The 23,900-nt window shown below is 35.8% G+C and overlaps 2 protein-coding genes and 1 long non-coding RNA gene across 3 annotated transcripts in view; 2 read left to right on the top strand and 1 right to left on the bottom strand.

The window, feature by feature from the left end:
• LOC147841358 (uncharacterized) overlaps positions 1-23,900 on the top strand; it is a 206,412-nt gene that overhangs the window by 73,014 nt on the left and 109,498 nt on the right. The gene's annotated exons all lie outside the window — the stretch shown is intronic.
• Positions 12,624-15,263, top strand: ctslb (cathepsin Lb). Its single transcript, NM_131198.2, is given in 8 exon segments — positions 12,624-12,713; positions 12,922-13,057; positions 13,178-13,300; positions 13,638-13,790; positions 13,981-14,205; positions 14,422-14,590; positions 14,720-14,837; positions 14,923-15,263. Coding segments are annotated over 8 exon segments (1,059 nt in total). The 5' UTR covers positions 12,624-12,678; the 3' UTR covers positions 15,023-15,263.
• On the bottom strand, positions 21,556-22,441 carry LOC147834436 (uncharacterized). Its single transcript, XR_015504807.1, has 3 exons — positions 22,379-22,441; positions 22,232-22,305; positions 21,556-22,153 (listed from the first exon to the last, which is right to left on the bottom strand). It is a non-coding gene; the product is annotated as an uncharacterized LOC147834436 (long non-coding RNA).

Raw genomic sequence — 23,900 nt, 5'->3', positions numbered from 1 at the left:
ATTTGTTAAGCATTACCTCTACATTAATAAGCATCAGTAAGCAGTTTATAACTGAAGCTACAAATGCTGTATTATTGACTTATAAGCACATTTATAATGTGCTTAGTAAATGTACTTTCATAATTTGTGACTGGTTGACTTTTTATTACTAAATTCAATATTGCATTATTTACAAACCATTTGTATTTAAGAGTAGTTGGAGGTTTTAAAGTTCAATCAGAATGAGTGATGATTAATAAACTATTCCAATCAATGTCTATATATCTTATTATTCAGGCATATATTAATGGTTACTATGTATGTTAATACATGTTTTATTAACTCAACCACATGTAGTTTTGTGACCTAATCTAAAGTGAGGACTATCCATGATTTATAAATCCTTTATAAATGACAAATAAAGGCTTGGTATCAAATGAACAATAATCTTTGCAATCTTATTTAAAAAGTAAAATTACTTGTAAGTTTAAACATTGCAGAATACCGAAGTGTCAAAATGCGACAAAAATTGGATAAAACAACAACAATATAATAATTTAACAATATAATAGGATGCAATGTTTACATGGTACAGTAATTGTATTTTAGATAAGGTTGCAAGATTTATTTTCAGTTGATACAGTTTCATTTGTGTATCTTCAAATTAATAGAATTGAATAATTTCGTTTATGATTCTTTTTTTTCTGTTTAGAATTTATCTGAGCTTTTAATTGTCATTTATAAGGTATTTATTAAGCATAAATAGTCCTCACTTTAGATTAGGTCACAAAACTGGATGAAGTTGAATGTTTAAAGCATTTATTAACATACAAATTAACTAGTACATGCGTGAATCATAAGAATTATAAATGTTAATTTGAATAGTTTAAAATATATTTAATATCTCATTCTGAATTATCTTAAAAAACACTAACTATGATTAAACAACTGGTTTGTAAATATCGCAATGCTTACTTTAGCAATGAAAAATAAATCCTTTACAAAATATGAAAGTACAATTATTAAGCACATAATGAATTTAAACCAGACAACAGCTAAATAAATTGACTTGCAGAGCTAGGTGCATCAATACACTGATGATCCTGACAAGGGCCTGCCCTGCTATGGTGATTATCAGTTAATCCCAAATACCCGTGGAGATGGACAAAGGTCAGGAGATAGATACAGTTATTAAAAACATTTACTGAAGAAAAAAGTTTGCAGTTTTATCATTTGAAGCCAGCATCAAGACACATGCAGAGTTTGTAGGCTTCTCTGCTCATACAATCTCAAATCAACATCAGGCATACTTGAACAGATGGTCACGCACTACGTTGCAGATCTTAGGTAAAAAGATTGTGATTGGTTAAAATATAGATAAATTTAGCCAATCTCCACATGTTTATGTAAAATTCAGTGCAAAATCTCAAAAAAGAAATAGGTACAAACACAAAACTAAGTCAAAGACAGGTACTAGACTAAATTCAGCAAACACTAAAGCCTGGTTTATACTTCTGTGTCAAGTGACCGGCGTAACCCATGGGGCATGCAACACGCGTAGCTGTGCATTTATACCTCTGCACGCTGTCTCTGTGGGTCTGCATTAACACTTCCGAAACGGCAATTGGCAGTGAGGTGTAAATGTTCCTCTGTGTCGAGTTTCTTCACTGCTTTTTTGCTTTTCCTGAACACTTCCAGGATGTACAAGTGGCTCAAACTTTGAGGCAGGAACCGGCGGACGTGCAACAACTTTAATTATGAGGTAAACACAAAACAAAACTTTCCATCCGGAGCTCCTTCACGGGACTCCACCCTTGTAAACAATCGCTCCATCAGGCTCGCACCATTCACGCGGCTCTCGGTCCCGCCCAGACTCGTCAGCGCTACTAAGCCGACCAATCACAGAGCTTGCACTACGCGTCGTTGCGTTGTGTAGTTACATTTTTTGAGAGGTGCACATCAGCGACGCCGACAGCCACGGCGAAGGGCTATGCGTCAGCACTGTAGAATACGCCGGCGTTTGATGCAGAAGTATAAATCAGCCTTAACAAGGAGACATTAGACACAAGGTGTCTGCGGGGTTGTAAAAGGTAGTAAATGAAATTAGCCAAAATTAAGGCCATTAAAAAGTATTAAAAGTAATAAACATCATCTGACGAGGTATTACATTTTCGAGCCCAGTTTTTTAAATGAATTTTCAATTAGTTTTAAGTGCAGGCCTTTATTCTAAATTTTGCGTGGATTAATTTTTAAGTTGAAAGTAGGACCTGAGCGCTGTCCTGTAAGGTGGAGTTCACGCATGCGCTGAAACCAACCGGTGGGTACATAACTCAAAAACCTCTTACCCTAAACAGATCTAAACTGTGATTCCTACAAAAAGACAAAGCTGGTTATGTTTCACAGCTGTCTTTTTCGTTTTTTTTTTTTTTTTGCTCGACATTACGAGCACTGCTCCGTTTAAGGCCTTCGCAATATGCGTTTAGCCGGGAGAGCTCGCGCTAAGTGGAGCACTCAGTAAGGGACTGACGAAAAGTGTTTTTTTATTTTTTTTGCTCTCCCTCTAAATGCACATTGCAGGGGCTTAAACCGAGCAGTGGTCATAATATTGAGCAAAAAAAAAAAAAAAAAGACAGCTGTGAATTAGCTTTGAGTTATTGCCATCTATCACTGAATGTGTCAGAAATATCGAAAACAAAACCAACTTAACCGCGCTAAGTTAGCGATACTTTGGTGATTCGGGTGCGTGTTTAAACAGACAAATTCACTTAAAAATATGTAAACACAGCTAATTTTCTCTTAAATGAGCAGAAACAGTCACTAAAGTAGTCGAATACTTTCATTATTGATCTGTGCATTCTTAAAGTGATACCTCTGTTATCAAACAAAACACAATGAGAGATTCATTTGCTGCTCTTCACTAAATAACTATAGTAACTGTAATTAATATGCAAATACAAATAAAAGTGAAATAGATTTTATAGCTTTATTTAATTTCTCTAAAGGGCATTGATTTTAATAGGCTAAACCTTTTATTTTATTGTCAATATTTTTTAATGTTTGCTATGTATTCTATCATTTGAATCTATTTGTTGTCCTATATTTTTTACATCCCAACATTGACAGATTGCTAATTAATAAATAGCAGTAGTGCTATCTGCATGTTTTAACGTCAGCTAATGTTATGAAAGGGCATAGATGTTATGGAAAATAGTAATGTAACTACCCCCATCATTCCTTCCTCAAGCAAATGTGTAAATATTAGATCTATTCAGCAATAATGTTAATTGTATTGGCATATTTATCTGACAATTTCCCAGCTTGTAGTAGTCAATCAAAAAGCTATTTAGTTTCTTATGAATATATACTAGCAGTTACATTTATGTAATGTGACGGGGCACCACCTGAAATCTTGCCTAGGGTGCCAAATTAGTTAGGACCAGGCCTGAGCACAAATGTCCGCTAAATGTATAATCTAATACTGCACATCACCAAAGAAGCTTGCCTTTACTAAGTTTACTCTGAATCTGTGGCTCATACAGTAGGTGAGAGTTCAAAGTGACTATTACCGCCAGGGCTTATACCGCTGCCATTTGAAATTGCTGCCGCTCTGTTTTTAGTGTATGATCGTAGTTTGTGAATAAGCCGCCAGGGGGCACAAGGGGACGGGATGCAAACGGACAGAAATAGCCTATACAGCAGCTTTAAATATGCTTCTGTGCTTGTAAATGAGATTAAACAATAAGTCAAAGCATTGTAATTCTTTCATTAATCATTTAAAATTTGTTAAAACACTTTATTGTAAACTTGTTAAGTGCAAAAAGGACTCGTTTGGGAAAATTGTAATGAAGAAAAAAAAAGACAACTAAAATGAAAGCACAAACATTCAGTACAAATAAGTAGTCTTAAATAAACAAATAAAGCAGTATTTTAGCCTAAATATACATAGATGTTCAGTGTTTGCTATTTTGATAGGACTAAGACAAGACATTTTCATTTATGTTTTCATTTAAGTTTTTATTTACATTTTCAATGTTGATTATATTTTACTTTCATTTTATGTCTCAATTATTGTACTGTAGCGAGGCAGAGGGAAAACACACACACAGTAGCGTTGTGTTACAAACAGGTCCCCAGAGGATGACTTATTTATAAAGTGAACAAGGTGAACCAGGGATAAATACGGTTCTCTTCTTGGGGTAGGTGCTCTGGTGAAAAGGTGAAATAGAGTGAGAGTTCGGGTGCTGGATCGGTCAAGAGCTGGAGTCTGCTGTGAGAGAGAGACAGAGAAACACATGTGTTAGCGCAGGGAGTCATGTAAGAATGAAGCTCGTCTTCCTCGTGTGTGGGGCTGGGTTAATGTGTCTCCTCCTGATGAGCTCCAACTGTGATTGATCCAGTGTTAATGAGGTGCCAGCTGGGGTGAATCTTAGACCAGGGCGACGTGGCATCGGTATACTCGATACAGTACATAATAATAAATGAATAATGAAAATAAATGAAAAATTAAAATAGGCCTAAATAATTATTTATTTAAAGACATTGCAATGAAACACTGAGAAACGGTCATGGTCTAATGAGCTTAAATTGAATGCTGCTTCATCAAAATCATGAAAATAAATTTTGGGATTAAACAATATGATTTAGACATTAAAAAAGCAAGCGATTGCTCCATATTTAAAATTTCTGTACAGAGAGGTCATGTTTTGATTTTTGATTGGTCTAATGGAGTCACGTGATGCATTTTCACAGGCCAGTATTCACCAAGCTTGACCTTTGCAATACAGCGAACTGCGAAACTTGTTGTACAAACTTGCGCTTCTGGTCTGCTGCGTTTGCATGTGTATGAATAGAAGTGTATGGGGCGAAAAGTGTAGTGTGACTGGCTTTCGACAATCTAAACAAGAGGGTGTGACAGCTAGACACAATGAGGCAGGATAAGAGGAGCACATGGCAAACAAAGAAAAAGCCATGTGCTCAAGCACAAAACAAACCAAGAGTTATTAACCACCAGGGGTCTAAAAGTGTTTTGGGCCCCTGAAAAAGTTTTAAAATGCACTGACATTTATGTTGATATGATAACACTGTAAACAGCACAAGCTGGGCTACAATAATACCTAAGCAGGATGTATGTATGGGCAATTCTTTAACTACAGGCACTTTTAGTCTTGTTGAGTACACTGTTAACCCTTACTGTAGATTATGCAGTAAATAACTGTAAAATAGCCAGTGTTTAGCTGTAATGAAAGGAAACAGTATTTTACTGTTAAAGAAGCAGGATTTTTATGAAATTCTGTAGTGCAAAGAATAAATCACAGTAATTTACTCTATGTACCCATTACAGATATTTACTGTCATAATAAATGGTAAATTACTGATCAACCATTACTGCCCCATCTACTCTGATGCTTTATGTTGCTATTTATTTTTATTATATAATTCTATATATTTATATGTATTTACTGTTCAGTTTTGATATGTGAATGGTCAGAATTGAGGGGAGAGTGGGACATTGCATTGATGATAAGCTGAATTTCACTGCAGTCATGTGTTTTCTTTGGTTTCTTTTATGTTTTAACATTGAGTATCAGGAGTCAACCAATGCCACAGAGATCATTAAAAGCTAAGCATAAGATATGGATGAAATGCATTTAAAGGCAAAAATATTCACACAGAGCAAAGAAATTGTCATAATAATTCTTATAACTTTGTTTACGTTTCTATAATTAGTCTAATTTGCCTAATTTAACCTATAGTTCAGCTTTTAATTTGCAATTTCAACTGAATATTAGTATTTTGCTACGTAAATGACTAGTAAAAATGTGTTATTTAAAAAATATATATCTTAAACAGCACGTACATACATGTTTGCAGAGACTCAATGAATTTGTTTGGAAAACTTCAATTAAAGTAAGTAAAAGTGGCATTAACAGTATAGTAAAAAGGCTTTCCTAAAAAAAATGTATTAATCATGTCATTTTTGTGTTTTTTTATTATTACTACAGATTTGGAACGAAATGAGGATCAGATTATTTATTATAATTATTTTTTTTCCTATGGATGAACTTTGCATATTTTAATTGTTTTTATTAAACAATATGTGCATAATTGTGATAAATGTAGGCAGTTGCTTTGAAAATATGCTATGCTCCAGGGGTGTCAAACTACTAGAGGGCCGCAGCCCAGCAGAATTTAGTTCCAGCCCTGCTTCAACACACTACATTTAGATTTAGTTTGATCAGGTGTGCTTAATTAGGGTTAAAGCTTGACTGCACGCTTACCCTGTAGATTATGCAGTAAATAACTGCAAAATAGTCAGTGTTTTGCTGTAATAAAAGGAAACAGTGTTTTACTGTAAAAGGAGTAGAGTTTGTATAGAATTGTGTAATGCAAAGGATAAATTACAGTAATTTACTTTATGTACTGTGACAATAAATGGCAAATTACTGTTCAACCATTACTGTCCCATTTACTCTGAAGCTTTATGTTGCTGTTTATAGAGACGTGCATTTTAAAGGCAGAAGACAATGATTTAGGCCTCACCACACTCCCACAGGAGTATTCTTATTCTAAACACAAAGGTATTAGAAAAAGTTTTCAGAAAATGCTGGCTCTTTAAGGGAGCCAGGTGTTTGATTTGTTTACTGCTGAGTGTGCTCTATTCTCTGTCTATCAATTCAGATGTAGAGTCTGATGTTTTAGGCTTTAAATAAGAATCTACAATGAGTAAGTAAAATGTGTTAAAATGTTTTTGAGGGTTTCTAAAATAAGGCTGTGTTTTAAGTTATATTGTTGTTATCTTGAACTGTGTACTTGATAGCTACATTGTTAGCTACTTAGCCTCTCCCCGCTTTAAGTATATTTATTTATTGGATATTGCATATTGCAATAATGTACAGATGCTAAAAGTTTATGCACATAAAAACCAAAAAATTCCATCACCTCAGTAAGGTAACATGTGCACAGAAATCATCACAGGGAATCACAAAAAATATGATACAAATAACTATCCACACTTAAAAGCTCCACTGTCAGGTCCCAGGTTGTGAGTTTGTTGCTAAGTATTTTTCAGAGCAGTGTTTCCACCTATGAATTTATATTAGAAACAATAGAAAAGTTTGTGGTCATGAGATTTTAAAGTAGATAATAATTATAACAATAAAAGATTGGATCCTTTGGATTTGATAGTATGTGTGTGTTTTCATATGCTTATTTTTTAATTATTTGAAACTTTAAAAAATAAAATAAATATTTTGTGTTTTTTGCTGTTTAGTTTTTTTTTTTTTTTTGCATGGTCAGCATTGAGGAGAGAGAAACACATTTTACTGCAGCACTTTCTGTGTGTGTGTGTGTGTGTGTGTGTGTGTGTGTGTGCGTGCATGCGTGCATTTTTTTATTTGATATGTATTTGTGATAAATGTTGCCAATTGCTTTAAAAATATGCTATATACCATGGGGGTCAAACTCCAAGTTCCTGGAGGACTGCAGCGCAGCAGAGTTTAGTTCACACCCTGCTTCAACATTACCTGTAGATTTCTAACAAGCATTATTAGTTTGATCAGGTGTGTATAATTAGAGTTACAGCTTAAAGTCCCAGTCACACTGCACTTTTCTCCCTTTAGAATTCCTTTCATACGCATGTGAATGCTGCAGACCTGGAATGCGAGCTCATGCGAAAAATTTCACTGTTCGCAGCATTGGAAAGTTCAAGCTTGGAGTTCTCTGACCTGCAAAATCACATCATGTGATTGCTTGAGACCAATCAAAGATCAAATTATGACCTGTCTGAACAAAAATTTAAACTATGGACCAGTCGCTTGCTTTTTCAATCTCTAATTATTTTGTTTAATCCCACTACTTTTCGCAGTGCCGTATGACAGAATTTTGCATGCTCAATTGTTAGTGTGACCGCAGCCTTACTGTGCAGACCTGTAATATGTAAGATTATATTTATATCTGCTGATTTCTTAATTTTGTTATACATTTTCTGTTGTATATTTGTTTGCTGCCAAAACAATAAAATACATTTGTCTAAATTTGTATGCCTTCTATTTTTAATAACAGGTAAGAATACTAATTAATTTTAGTAAGGCTATAACATACTATTAATGTGTATGCAGTATAATGCTGTGAGTTGTAACCCTACAGTACAGTAATTAACTGTACGCAGTTTCCAGTTTGTTACCACTACTGCTCTATTGCAGTAATTAACTGGCAACACTGTTGCCAGCTACTCACTGTAATGGTTCGGTTACAGTAAATAACTGGCAACACTGTTGCCAGCTACTCACTGTATTGGTTCAGCTACAGTAAATAACTGGCAACACTGTTGCCAGCCACTCACTGTAATGGTTCAGTTACAGTAATTAAATGGCAACACTGTTGCCAGTTACTTACTGTAACCAAACTTTTACGGTGAGTAACTGGCAACAGTGTTGCCAGTATTCTACTGTAAAAACGCCCGGTAAGGTCTAACAGTGTAGTTACTAGTTGAGTAAAAAGGAGCTTGTTCAAAAGTAACTTAACATGGCCGCATCAGTTAAAAAATTGTCTAGTTTTAAGATTCACAAGTGGTCAAACGTAGATAAGAGAAATTGTTAATATTTAACATTGTTTCCACCGTGAAATTAACAAATGTCATTTCCACCACATCTCAACATACAGCTTTTATTTCAAAATAAAATAAATTATAACAGTCAAACATTGTCTAAGATCATTTTTGTACATAGTTAACCAATCTTTCCACAATCAATAAAATATTTATACATTTGTCAATTAAATAAATTAGTTCTGGACCAAATGCTGAATTGTACACCTGTCACACGCTAAAATTTTATATTAATTTGGTTTAGAAAAGTAACAGTGTATACTGTGAAAAAACGATTATTATTCAAATATTATATAAATTAATTTTAAAATAAAAAGTATTACACATCCACAGGGACTGAATAATGAAACTGAAAGGCCTGGTTATAGAGCACAATAATTCATTAGTAGGGCAAGAAGGTCGCTGGTTCGAGCCTGGGCTGGGTCAGTTGCCGTTTCTGTATGAAGTTTGCATATTCTCCCCGTGTTGGCGTGGGTTTCCTCTGGGTGCTCCGGTTTCCCCCACAGTCCAAACACATGCAGTAAAGGTGATTTGGGTAAGATAAATCTCCCGTAGTGTATGTGTGTGAATGAGAGTGTATGGGTTGCAGTCGGAAGTGCGTCCACTGCCTAAGACATATGCTGGATAAGTTGGGGGTTTATTCTGCTGTGGTGAATCCTCATGAATAAAGGGACTAAGCTGAAAAGAAATTAAATGAATGAATGAATAATTCATTAGTATGGTGTCAAACCTCCTTTTGCTAACAATATACTATAAGTTTAACAGACCATGACAGATACAGTGGCCAATTTTGATGTTTGTGGTGTTTATGTCACCAAGTGATGCTGCTAGAGTCCATTCCCCCAGATGGACTCATCAGAGAATAATACGTTTCACATTGTCCACAGCCCAAGATTTTGGCTGCCGCACCACTGAAACAGGCGTTTGGCATAGCCAAAGGTTTGGCTATAGCAGTTGATCAGAAGAGTTGATTTCTCTGAGACGCAGGAGGACATGACTGGACATGAGACTGGTGTTTTAAAATGTTACGGAAATAGATTAGGATGTCATTTATTTAGACTATAGTGAAGCAGTGGAGGCAGTCCTTAAATATTTTATTTATAAAGTTTTGGAAGACGCAGGGACTGTTATCTAGGCCATAGTGCATGAAGAAGAATGAGTAGAATTAATTTTTCTTGACGACGATGAGGAGACTGGATAATCACTTCCTTGGTAATTCAGGATATCTTGCCATTGCCTAATGGTGAGTCCTGAATGGTGGTTATTTTATATCGAATTTCGTTATGTACGGAGGGGTTATGATGCTTGGTAATAAAGTGAGAAGAAATAAAGTTACCAGCCGCTCCAGAATCCCACATTACATCTATGAGGATAGTGGTGCTGCATTAGCCTCAATATAGAGACCATTGTAGGAGAAAAACATTGCAGGTACTCAGATCGCCTGAGTAGCTCATGGGGCAAGCATGGTGGCATTCTCGTGATGACCTCAGGAATGATAGTGGCGCTCATGGGAACGGAAGGTAGCGTTTGTCACATGGAAGGTACCATTCCAGCGAATAGATGTGGACAGCTTCTGGTTAGCATGGCGCTAGTCTCCATTAGCTGTGTACAGTTTTTCTTCAGTCTGGTATACTGTCACAATCACACAAGGAAGACAAAGATGGTTATATATTTATGGGTATTTATTAGAACTATACGGCATATGCAGAGAGATGAAGCAGGCATGTGATGTACAGTATCAGAGGGGGAGCGATCTCACACACAGTTATGGTAATCATCAGATCTTAAGTCAAACACCAGTTAAGCTTAGTCACTTACCTTAAACAGCTGTATGTGCATCCACAGTATGGGCAAAGAGGGGCATCCACAGAAGAAGACAAGAGAAAGAGGAAGAGAAGATGAGGTGAACCATCAAACTTTGATTCCAGCCAGTGAATGAGTGAAGGAGGTGATTAAATGTAGTGTGTGATGATTGCAGGTGCGGGCAATTTGTATTCTGGTGATTGTTCACGGGTGTGGTGAGAGGTGGATGGTGAGGGAGAGCAGTGATTGGAGCAACATGAATGAGCCGAGAGTGTGACAACCACAGTATGCTCCAGAGTTTCATGTAATTTTGGGGGTTTCATTTATAGGTTTTAAGGCCCATGCACACCGAGATGTTTTTTGCTCGCGTTTTCCATCGACGTTTAACGCCTCGTAACTAAATAAAGGTCATCAATGTTATTGTGCACACCAACGCGCAAAACGCCAAGCACAAAAGCGTCATTTAAAAAAAAAAACGCCTCATGCTCGTTTTTTTTTGTTTTGACGCGCAGCTTCAAAACCTTCTCCACCAATTAGATCAGCACTTTTGTTCACGTGCACGCAGCTGCTGAAGTTACACTAAGCAGCACTTAGAGGCGCTCAAGCGCAAAACTGTCAATGCGAGCGCACATTGAAGAAGATGCCCAGAGGATATGAACGTTTAGCCGCTTATTGCTCTGTGAACAATAATCATTTCTTCATCGCTAGAGCAGGAGCTGCTGCTTGAACCATCCATGCTTGTTCGAGTCACCAGTAACTTTATAAACAAACGTGTGAACTTCCTCTCCTCTTCTTCTGTGTTATAAGCTGGTGTCAGAAGCTTAAAGTTGTGCAGCGACATCTAACGTGAAAATAGTGATTTAGCATACTCTTCTGTTAGACGCCAGTGAAAAGTGCTTGGGTTTGAACACTGAAAATTGTTTCGTAAAACGCTGCCGATTAATGCGAACTAAAAACGTCCCAGTGTGTAGGAGCCTATTGGCTTCAACTGCAGTTCAGCAGTTTCACTTTCATTCAGCCACATTTCTTTAATTCTCTCACGACAAACTTTGAGGGATGACTGTAAATTAGGACTGGTGGGAAACAGTTGTTTTAATGGAATTTGACACTGCAAACCAAATTTAAAGAAAATATCCGCATTTCTTGAACAGCACTTGTGTTGGGTGATGTGTCCTTTGAGATGTGGGTGTCAGTGGTCCTGTACTGAATCAATAGGTGCCGAGACTATAGTTTAGCATATCAGAAAAAAAAAAAAAAACTTATGTTGATGCACAATCTAGTTTAATTTATATATCTTAATTTAAGCATTCTTAAAATGCAACAGAAATGCATATGCATTCTAACAGTGGTGGGAAAACACTTGTTTTAAAACACATTTAAATATGCAGTAAACGCTTACAGGCAACTGAGCTATTTTCTTTATTGGAGATGATGATAATACTTAAAATTAAACTTTAATGTCAGAAAAAATTATGCAATGCTAAGAAAGTTTTATAAATTTTATAAACGTTTATAAATTTTAAGTGCTATCTGTTCTGTAACTTAACACTAACCATCATCTGGCCTTTAACACTCATTTTTTTAGCCTGAAAGTATAGTGATAACATCTAATTATTTTGTGTTTTGTGTTTATGTCTGGTTTTGCTTTAAAATTTTTATTGAGTGAGTAAACAGCTTGTTACTTTCATTTATTTACTGCTTTATGTTTAAAATAAAAGATCTATATAAGATAAAACGGTAATATATATATAAAGGAAACAATAAAACTAGAAGTATTGTGTCTGCTAATTTCAGTCAGTCTTAATTATTAAATATATTTAGTAATTAGAATTAAAGTAATTAGCCCCTGATGCTATTTAAAAATGCTTAGTTTTCTAAATGGACTCTGTGTTTTATCTTGGATTATTTTCTGTCTAAGCATGTGGGATTGGTCAAACACACCCTTATGTGACAAACACAAACAATGATTAAAACAAACCTTAAACAATCTCTACATCCCCCCAATCAGTGTAGCATATTCTAGTAAGCTTTCCACTTGTGTATTGAAAGTGTTGTTTTTATAAGCTGTAAAAATAACAAAACATTTCTGGTTTCCGTTATCTTTTTACAGGCTACTAATAATATAAACAATCACCATAGTCCATTGATGAATACTTGTGATGCTGGATCGCATGACAAGATAAAGTTCTTGCTGCACCTGATTGGCTGTAAATTGACTAGTTTCATCATCAACGTCAGCCAATAAGAGACCGCCTCTATGTTCGGACAGGCTATAAAACACACTCAATTGTATGGAATTACAGTCAGTAAGGTTTGCTTGTGAAAGGTAAGTGTAAATCTTTAATTTTTTCCTTCCTTTATAAGAGACATTCCTTGTATTATATTAATGAGACATTTACCTCAACTCACAGGATATTTAACTGCTTGTGCTGTTGCCTGTTTAAAGTGTTTTGTTAATGTTTGTAAATTTTCTTTTTCTTTTTCATTTGCTTTAAGTAATTTTTTTTTTTACTGTTATTGTTTTTTTCTGTTAGTCCTCCAGGCAGGATGATGTTTGCTTTGCTCGTCACGCTGTACATAAGTGCAGTGTTTGCTGCTCCATCTATAGACATCCAGTTAGATGACCACTGGAACTCCTGGAAGAGCCAGCATGGAAAAAGCTATCATGAGGTGGGAAGACTGTTGTCTGTAGCCATGTATCAGCTTAACATGAATGAATGATGCAGTGCATGTGTTTATGTTGAACTGGTGCTTTGCAATAACTGATACTGTATCTACTTTCTACTCCAGGACGTAGAGGCCGGGAGGAGAATGATTTGGGAGGAGAACTTGAGAAAAATTGAGCAACACAACTTTGAGTATTCCTATGGAAATCACACCTTTAAAATGGGAATGAATCAATTTGGTGACATGGTGAGCAGTTTAGTATTACAGTCAATTACAGTCATTTATTTCTCTATCTATATTGCTTTATACAATCCAAATGGTCAAAGAGAGACAAAGAAACAAAAAAAAAAAAAAACAATCAGAATGCAAGATTCATAAGTGTGAAACCAGATCAGAATGTTGTTGTGTTTATTAAATGATTCAATTACAGTCAACAACATCCTAGATTAGAGATTTAAGCCCTGTGTGCTTTAATGGATTTTCTGCAAAATTACTTTAATTCTCAATATGAGGTGCTATCGATACCTTTAAAAGTACTATTTGTAAGACTTTTATTAACATTTCACTACAATCTATTTACTAGACAAATGAGGAGTTCAGACAGGCAATGAATGGTTATACGCATGACCCCAACCAGACGTCACAGGGCCCGTTGTTCATGGAACCGAGCTTTTTTGCAGCCCCACAACAGGTTGACTGGAGACAGAGGGGCTATGTTACTCCTGTCAAAGACCAGGTAAGTTTAAAGTAACTGAAAACTGCAAATGTTTTATGCTAAATTAGGACCTATAGTTGCATCTATTACAATTGATCTATTTACAGTTGATCTGGTGAACCCAGTTTAATGTATAAATGGCTATTAAATGTCAGTATGTGTATCTGTAGCTTTACTGTTTGGTGACTTTTTTTCTGTTTTGTGGTTTTAGAAACAATGTGGATCTTGCTGGTCTTTCAGTTCAACGGGTGCCTTGGAAGGTCAGCTCTTCCGTAAAACTGGAAAGCTGATTTCTATGAGTGAGCAAAACTTGGTGGACTGTTCCAGACCACAGGGCAATCAAGGGTGTAATGGAGGCCTCATGGACCTGGCCTTCCAGTATGTTAAAGAAAACAAGGGGCTGGATTCTGAGCAGTCATACCCTTATCTTGCAAGGGTAAGAATCATATTGTGACAGTTTCTGAGCAATGAATTTTTTTTTTTTGAAGACATGGGATTAAACTGCTGTATTTGCAGATTGTGGAAAAATGTCAAGTTTTGTTCAAAAGATTGTTCAAAAATTTTAGTTTTTTAATCTCTTTGAATGAAGATCATTAAGTATTTTAAGACTTCAATGTACCACTTTTTTCTTATTTTAACTTTGTGCTTGCAGGATGATCTGCCATGCCGGTATGACCCCCGTTTTAATGTCGCTAAAATCACCGGATTCGTGGACATTCCCAGCGGTAATGAGCTTGCCCTAATGAATGCTGTTGCTGCTGTGGGTCCTGTATCTGTTGCTATTGACGCATCACATCAATCCCTACAGTTCTATCAGTCTGGTAAGTGCCTGATATCCCTCAACTCTAGTTTTAATTCAATATTTGCAAAAATGGTTAGTTATACAATTATTACAAACTTATTACTGAACTTACTCTGTCTTAGCTCCTTTCTAATATTCTGATCTTTAGGCATCTATTATGAGAGAGCATGTAGCAGTAGTCGACTTGATCATGCAGTCTTGGTGGTTGGCTATGGTTATCAGGGTGCTGATGTTGCTGGGAATAGATACTGGATTGTGAAGAACAGGTATGATGCAAACAATCTTTAGTTTTGCGGGCACAAGCTTGATTGCATGTTTTCATATTTTATTATTTCTTTCAACTTTTTTTAGCTGGTCTGACAAATGGGGTGACAAAGGCTACATCTACATGGCAAAAGACAAAAACAATCACTGTGGCGTTGCGACAAAGGCCAGCTATCCCCTAATGTAAGGTCACTGGAGCCTTCTCTGCATTCTGAAAAAGACACGTTTATGGTTTCTCTATTTTAATGTGTTTTTATTTCTTCTATTTTATCAAGTTGTTCTGCTGTTAGGGCTATGATAGTGGTATTTTAGGAAATTCCATTTTTCTTGTGTTTCATATATTTTGTTTATCCAAGAAGAAGAATTTTGTACTGGATCTATTTGACCTGCAAATGGATAAATAATAAATTTTCTGGCATGGCAATCTCAAGTCTGTACTGTGTTTATTTGCATATCATGTAGGAAAACCATAAATATTAAATGTTTAAAAAGTGTTTCTTACATTAGACCTGTGTTGAATTTAATGGGGCAGATTAAGACTAAGCTATTCTGATTATGTACTACAATTCTTTATAACCGGATCAAATTACCACAAAAAAAATCTAATTAAAGGTACAAATCTCAGCATTCAACAATATTGTTTTGATATGCACTAATGGTAACAGTAAGTATTTGCTTGTTAGTCAATGAAAATACAGTTTTTCATTGGTAATAGATAACTCATGGTGCATCAACTAATGTTACCAAACATGAATTTGGATGTTAAAGCATTACACTGTAAAAAAAAAAAAAAAAAAAAAAAAAAAAAAACACCTAATTTTACAGAAAATCTCTAACCTTTTTTTACAGTAATTATTTGACATTTCAAATTATATTCAAAACTTAGTAAAATGACAATCTCTCTGAATTAACAGTTTAACTTTCATTTTAGGTACTTTATCATTAAAGACAAATACTGACATTCTTGTTTTTTTTTAATATTGGGAAATTACAGTATTAGTTATACAGTATTTAAATAAAAGTAAAAAGACTTTTTTTTTACAGACTTTTCCTAGATTATTACAATCAAACACCATCAATAAAGTGACTGCACTTAAAGTTCAAGAGAAAACAATGTTATTTAAAAGAATTTTCCCTAAATCATTACGATTAAGCACCTTTATTAAAATGCCAAGACATGCTCAGGGTCATAAATTAACAGTTTTATTTTGGATCATAAAGTCTGGAAATAACAACATGCGAGATACAACTGATTAAATTTCTAAATAAGTTAGATTAAAAATAAGTAATTTTCTGGAGGAAGACCAAAGTCTAACCAGGAGGAGGGAAAAAAAAACAGAACAGTCTTTTGACAGTCTTTAACTGTAAACAGTGCTGGCACAACATATTCCCACAGAGGGAATTTCATGATCCTTAGACAAAAAAAAAAAAAGAAAAGCAAAACAACAGCTGGAATAAAATCACAAACTATATCAGAAATTCAGCGGCCTTCTCAACATTACCCAGCAGGGGGCGCTTGATAAGGCAGACGTGTGGGGGATGCAGAGGATCGAGTGAAAGAGAGGAAGCTGGTGTTTGGAAAAAACTAGAAGACGTCCGGCCTGGGAACAGAGGGAGGTAAGGAAAAAGGCCCAACACTGGAGGCAATGGCCCTGGAGATGCAGCAAAACAGAAAAGCCAACTGGACTGACAGAAAGGGGGAACAATGTCACATTTGACATTGTGCATGTGCCGGGTAAACAGCTCATAACTCCTTACACTTTATCAAGAGCCGCAGTAAAACATACATTTACGCAGGAGGAGAAACAGGAAGAGGAGGAAGTAAAGGTGTTTGTGGATGCAGTGATTCAGGCCCTCCCAGCTACAGAGACACGGTTGACTACTATAATCAAGAGTCAGAAAGCTGATCCTATTTGTGGAAAACTCATCCAATACTGTGAGACTGAGTGGCTGATGAAACATGATCTTCCACCTGAGTTGGGGCCATACTGCACTCTTTAAGAATAATGCATGTGACTATGGGGGTTGCACACATTACTAGCAGCCCAAGATACCCACAAGCAAACAGCGATGCTGGTATGATATGCGCCACCAAGTACGTCCTTTGCCAATACTGAAACCTAGACAAAGTTTGTGGCTGCCAAGAGAACAATCTCAAGGGACAGTCATGAGTCCAGCGGTAACACCAAGATCCTACATCATACACACTGATGAAGGACTACTGAGGAGAAACCGCACTCATGTGCGGGCAATGCACCCAATGCAACATCAAGAACTCACTGAACCCAGAGACACAAACCTTGACACAGGTAACACTGAAACTTATATCCATCCTGTAAAAGACAAGGATAGGTCCAGAGAGTCTTATGTGACAAGTTCAGGCAGAGTGTCACGACTTAACTTGTAAAGAGAATAGAGGTTATGTTCTTAAGAAAAAAAAGTAAAAAGAAAAGAAAGTTTTTTGCTTGAGTTTAAGGTTATGTTCAGAGATGATGTTACTTGTAGTGGAATGTTTGTTCTTACAAGTAAATGTTAGAAGAGGGTTTCTACTTAAAAGGGGAGGTGTACCATAAATGATACATTGGAAGCGGAACGTATGAATGTATGATGTGGTTCAAATCTGTAATGTGGTAACACAGTGGTCATGACGTCAGTTCCTGAGTAAACAAGACAGAGTGAAGCAGCTCTCATGTGTCCACCTGTTATTATAAAATAGTGTACGAATACACAGACACACGCGCACACACACACACACACACACACACACACAGTTGGAGGATCGTTATGAACTGATTACAAGGATTTTAAGAGCAGTCTTGTAAGTCTTGTTATAAATATGGTTACTGTGAACATTATGACACATTTCTCTTTTTTGTCTTGCTTTATTTGTTAATTGTTGTTTGTTGCCGGGACTGACCATTTTCTTGTTATTTGACCATGACTCTGGATTCCCTGCATACATCTGTTTGCCCCTGTGTTGAATGTTGCTTGACTGACCATCTCATTGCCATGTGTAATAAACCTGCATTTTGATCTGCACTCCTTTGTCAGCGTCCCCTTTTTATTAGTTTCATGTCATTTAAGATTTGGAACTGAATCATTCCATATAACTTAAACCTCTACAAGTTTTACAGAAATACTATTCAATGAAATGTAACAACTGTAGTTTTAATGTTGTGAGAATTTTAATCAGTTGTATCTCGTATGTTGTTTTTTCCAGACTTTTTTGATCCACAATAAAACTGTTAAATTACGACCTTAAGCATGTCTTGGCATTTTATTTAAGAAGTTTGATCGTAACGATTTAGGGAATTTTTTACTCTTAAACTTTTAGTGCAGAAACTTTATTGATGGTGTTTGATTGTAATAATCTAATAAAGGCTGTAAAATAACAGTGTTTTTCTATAAACATTGTAATGAAAATATCTGTAATTTATTATCTTTTGCACTTGATTTAAAAAAAAAGAAATTTTACGGTTTTTGTTTGGCAGCCATATAGCTGCAAGTCAATTGACCGTTTATTATTATTATTTTTTTATAGTGTATTAAATGCTGAACTATGATTAATAAATGCTGTACAAGTATTGTTCATTATTAATGTTAGTAAATATATTAACTGACATCAGCTAATGAAACCTTATTGTGAAGTGTGACCCCATTATTAAAAATTTTTGGCATGTCAGTCCAAATGTTTAATGCTGATCAAGTGTAATCGCAGGTTAACCCATGAAAAATAGCTTATCTGATGATAATTTCAATAAATAAAGGCTGGATGTAATCAAATGAATAAACATTTGTTTTGTGGTGATTCCAGCGGTTATGAATTATGTAGTTCAATATACCATGGAAATGCAGTGAACAGATCTTTTTTTTTTTTTTTTTTTGCAAATCTTGTCTTGTTTATATGTTATATGCATTAATATCTACATCACTCCAATATGATTGTGAACACACTATACCAACACACATGTTTGTCAAACAGCTTCCAAAAATAGTTTTTGCTTCATAGATGTCCTTTTACAAAAACGTCTCCAAGTATATTATGGACTGATATAAGTAATGAACCACCAATTCTGGCATATGCTTTATAAAGTGGATGTCCATCCAGCTGCAACACAGCTCTTATGGTGAGCTCAAACCTGACACGGATGAAGCATCAAGCACGAGTGATATACACGTTAAATTATTACAAAACCATGAATAGACATCCTGTGGCACTATTCGTGTGAATGAGGCAATTCGAATTACCAAATTTGCGTAAAGCGCCGGTAATGAGCATGTTGCACGAATCGGTCAAGATGGAAAATCTGAACTTTAGCAGACAATCATGCAACGTTAATCAATTAAGTGTTTGCTCTTGAAGGAGCGTGATTGTGGCGTAGCACCTGTTGTTGGTGTGATGAGGGGAAATCTGTAATTTTACACAGTATGAATCATTTGTTAAGCATTAGCATCTAGTGAATTCATTATTTGTTAAACATTACCTCTACATTTATAATGTGCTTAGTAATTGTACTTTCATAATTTGTGACTGGGTTAATTTTTCATTACAAAATTCAGTATTGCATTATTTACAAACCATTTGTATTTAAGAGTAGTTGGAGGTTTTGAAGATCAATCAGAATGAGTGATGATTAATAAACATTCTAATCAACGTCTATATATATCTTATTATTCAGGTCTATTTTAATGGTTACTATGTATGTTAAAACATGTTTTTTTTTTACCTTAACCTAATCCTAATCTAAAGTGAGGACTATCCATAATTTGTAAATCCTTTATAAATGACAAATAAAGGCTTGGTATCAAATGAACAATAATCTTTGCAATCTTATTTAAAAAGTAAAATTACTTTTAAGTTTAAACACTGCTGAACAACGAAGTGTCAAAATACGACAAAAATTGGATAAAACAACAACAATATAATAATTTAACAATATAATAGGATGCAATGTTTACATGGTACAGTAAGTGTATTTTAGATAAGGTTGCAGGATTAATTTTTTTATTTGATACAGTTTTATTTGTGTATCTTCAAACTAATAAAAATGAATGATTTCGTCTATGATTCTTTTTTTTCTGTTTAGAATTCACCTGAGCCTTTAATTGTCATTTATAAGAGATTTATAAAGCATAAATAGTCCTCACTTTAGATTAGGTCACAAAATTGGATGAAGTTGAGTTTTTAAAGCATTTACTAGTATACAAATTAACTAGTAGTATATGCCTGAATCATAAGAAATATAAATGTTAATTTGAATAGTTTAAAAAACATTTAATATCTCGTTCTGAATTATCTTACAAAAACACCAACTATGCTTAAATAACTGGTTTGTAAATATTGCAATGCTTAATTTAGTAATGAAAAATAAATCCTTTACAAATTACCAATGTACAATTATTAAGCACATTATGATGTAACAGAAATTAGCTCAATTTATAAATATCAATAATCAACAATAATGGTTTATTCTTAATTATTAATATTCTGGCTTAAGCTTCGGTCAATTTGGTCAAACAAACATATGATTGTTTATGATTCTGCCCGCTCGACCGAGCAGACTCTCAGATTATGAATATTAATTATCAACAATAACGAATTATCGTTAATCATTAACATTCTGGATTAATTTATTGTTAACTTGACCAAACAAACATAGCCAGAGCCGCCACTCTTCCGAGCAGACACGGTAATGATCTATTCATTTAGAAAAGGGAATTATTGCTACTTCTTGTGAAGTAGATTAATCATTCATAAGTTTAATCAACTTATAACAGCTAGGCAGGGAAATCTGTTTTTCAGTGACTTTTTCTGTGGGGCAAGCAATACAATTTGTTTTATTATAGTGGGATATATTGACTAGTCAGACGGATAACAAACAAACGCACGAACATACATAAAACATAGAACAAAGGTAAACCACGTGGAGATAGGCTATACGGGTCTATAGAACATGTAAAAAACAGAGTGAGATAGCAAAGCGCGGAAATAGAGATTTCAGATAAAGGGTGGCAAAATAGCTTTCAGTTCCAAACACACACACCTAAAAGGATTATCAAGATTATAAAAAAAAAACCTTTTTGATAAAAGGGGCACAGCTTATTCGCATAACTAAAAATACCTGGACTTTAATGTCTGGGGTCTCTCCCTTTATGCTTCCGTCGTGATGAAACTCCTTCGATGTCCTTCTTGATGCGTTGAGTTTGCAATACAATTCGGAGGAACGTGATCGCAAACTTTAAACTGAGTTTACTTTGCCGGAAAAAGAAAACGTGGCTGGAAAGTCCATGCGGCATAGAAGAGCCGCTCGCCCCTCAAAGGGGCCACCTTTGGGAAGTTCTTTGTTCGGACTTCTGCCACGAGCCTACGGGAGGGGCAGCTTTTAAGATTGAGCTCTGTGGCACTGCCCTCTCAACTTGCTCGACCAATGATTTTAGGGCAAACGAAAGGTGTCGCGGATACCCAGACTTCGTGGAGCCAGGAGTCGTAAAACCCACGCAAGATTCTCCTTGGTAAAATCAATAAGTAATTTTATCTGTGGACTGTACGCTACAATGAATATAAACCAGACAACAGCTAAATAAATTGGGCTCAGCTTAGTCTGAACTTGCAGAGCTGGGTGCATCAAAACTGATGATCCTGACAAAGGCCTGCCCTGCTATGGTGATTACCAGTTAATCCCAAATACACGTGGAGATGGACAAAGGTCAGGAGTTAGATACAGTTATTAAAAACATTTACTGAAGAAAAAAGTTTGCAGTTTTATCATTAGAAGCCAGCATCAAGATACATACAGAGTTTGTAGGCTTCTCTGCACATACAATCTCAAATCAACATCAGGCGTACTAACAGAAGGTCACGGACTACGTTGCACATCTTAGGTAGAAAGATTGTGGTTGGTCAAAATATGGATAAATTTAGACAATCTCAAAATCTCAATAGACAGGTACTAAATTCAGCAAAAAGGAGACATTAGACACAGGGTGTCCGCGGGGTTGTAAAAGGTAGTAAATGAAATTAGCCAAAATTAAGGCCATTAAAAAAGTATTAAAAGTAATAAACATCATCTGAGGAGGTATTAAATTTGAGCCCAGTTTTTTTTAAAATTATGAATTTTCAATTTGTGTTAAGTGCAGGCCTTTATTTCAAATTTTTGCGTGGATTTATTTATATGTTGAGAGAAGGATCTGAGCGCTGATATATGAGGTGGAGTTCGCGCACGCGCTGAAACAAATCGGCGGGTAACCGGCTGTCTTGCTGTTTTCGAGTGATTTCAAAGAAGGTGCCCGAATCTTGATCTGTTGCATTTACTGACTCCTAAGGAGGAAAAGCGCAAACAAGCCCATTAACATGGTCCTTTAAATGATCACACCAAATCATATGTGCTTCACTTACCAATGGGCGCAGACTCAGACACGTTCTAATCACTCGTTGGTCGATACAATACAGCGAAGTGCCGGAATTAATAGCTGTACGGCATGAAACACGCAGGTTAAATGCGGCTAAACCCCATTACTCAGCCAGTTAAAAGCCATTACATACCTGCAACTGGACAGTCATCCAGCCACCACAGCCAAGGGAAAAGCCACCGCCACACGATGCTCTAGAACAATGCCAAAAGAGAGCTTAATGTGGGTCGATTCAAACAACTTACAAAAAATTAATCAGAAAGAGCGCAGAGCCTGTACCTGTAGCTGCAGCTACAGACACCCAAACCAGTGCGTCAGAGTCGGACGTGACGTATCCTAAGCACCAACCAATCAGGTTTAAAAAGGCGGTGCTACGTGCCGATTGGCCGATGTCAATGCCAATCAGCTGCACAGCACCATCACATTTTGGTTACTCATATCCATCAGCTGCACTAAACCATCACACTACAAAAAGACACAGCTGGTTATGTTTCACAGCTGTCTTTTTCTTTTTTTTTTTGCTCGACATTACGAGCACTGCTCCATTTTAAGCTGTTGCGATATGCGTTTAGCAAGGAGAGCTCACGCTGAGCAGAGCTCTCAGTAAGGGACCGTCGGAAAAGTGCTTCTTTTTTTTCTTGTTTTTTTTCTTTGCGCCGTTCAGCGCAAGCTCATCCGGCTAAACGCATATCCGCTTGTTAAGTGATGACGTGTTGGTGACGTATTTAATGCTGTTTTCGGGCCCAAGCCGCCACTCATATGAGTTGAGAAATTACTCGTTTATGATCACTTTTTATTCACATCACACATTAAAGTTAATTTTAAATAAAGTCATTGTGTACACAACAAACTCTGGGCCGACTGCAAATAAAATATCAAAATTTTAACAACTTATAAAAAAATGTAAAACTTTCTGGGCATCGGATATTAGGCATAGACATATATTGTAATCGTGATTTTCGAAAAGTATTAAATTGCTTTCTAAATGCTTTTATTACATTTTTTATTTTTTAAAAATGTTTTTTTTTTTTTTTATTATATTTATTTCATGGGTCTCCCCAACAGTTTAATAGAGCGCTTAGACCCGGAAGCCGCTGCGCGTAACATCACACTTAACAAGCAGATTGCGAGGGCTTAAACAAAGCAGTGGTCGTAATATTGAGCGAAGAAAAAGAGAAAAAGACAGCTGTGAATTGGCTGTGAGTTATTGCCCTCTATCATTGAATGTGTCAGAATGTGTCAGAAACCGCGCTAAGTTAGCGATGCTTAGGTGATTCGGGTGCGTGTTTAAACAGACAAATACACTTAAAAATATGTAAACATATCCATCCTGCGTGTTTTGTTTTAAACGCACAACAAATTTTCTCCTAAATGAGCACAAACATTTACTAAAGTAGTTGAATGCTTTCATTATAGATCTGTGCATTCTTAAAGTGAAACCTCTGTTATTAAACAAAACACAATGAGAGATTCATTTGCTGCTCTTCACTAAATAACTATAGTAACTGTAATCAATATGCAAACCTGAAATCTGAAATCTTGCCTAGGGTGCCAAATTAATTAGAGCCGGGCCTGAGCGCAAATGTCCGCTAAATGTATGATCTAATACTGCACACATCATCGCCAAAGAAGCTCGCCTTTACAAGTTTACACTG

This window comes from Danio rerio, chromosome 12, assembly GCF_052040795.2.
Source record: "Danio rerio strain M-AB ecotype USA chromosome 12, GRCz13ab, whole genome shotgun sequence".
NCBI lineage: Eukaryota > Metazoa > Chordata > Actinopteri > Cypriniformes > Danionidae > Danio > Danio rerio.
The sequence above is the reverse complement of the archived record's forward strand: the minus strand, read 5'-3'. Positions and strand labels throughout refer to the sequence as shown.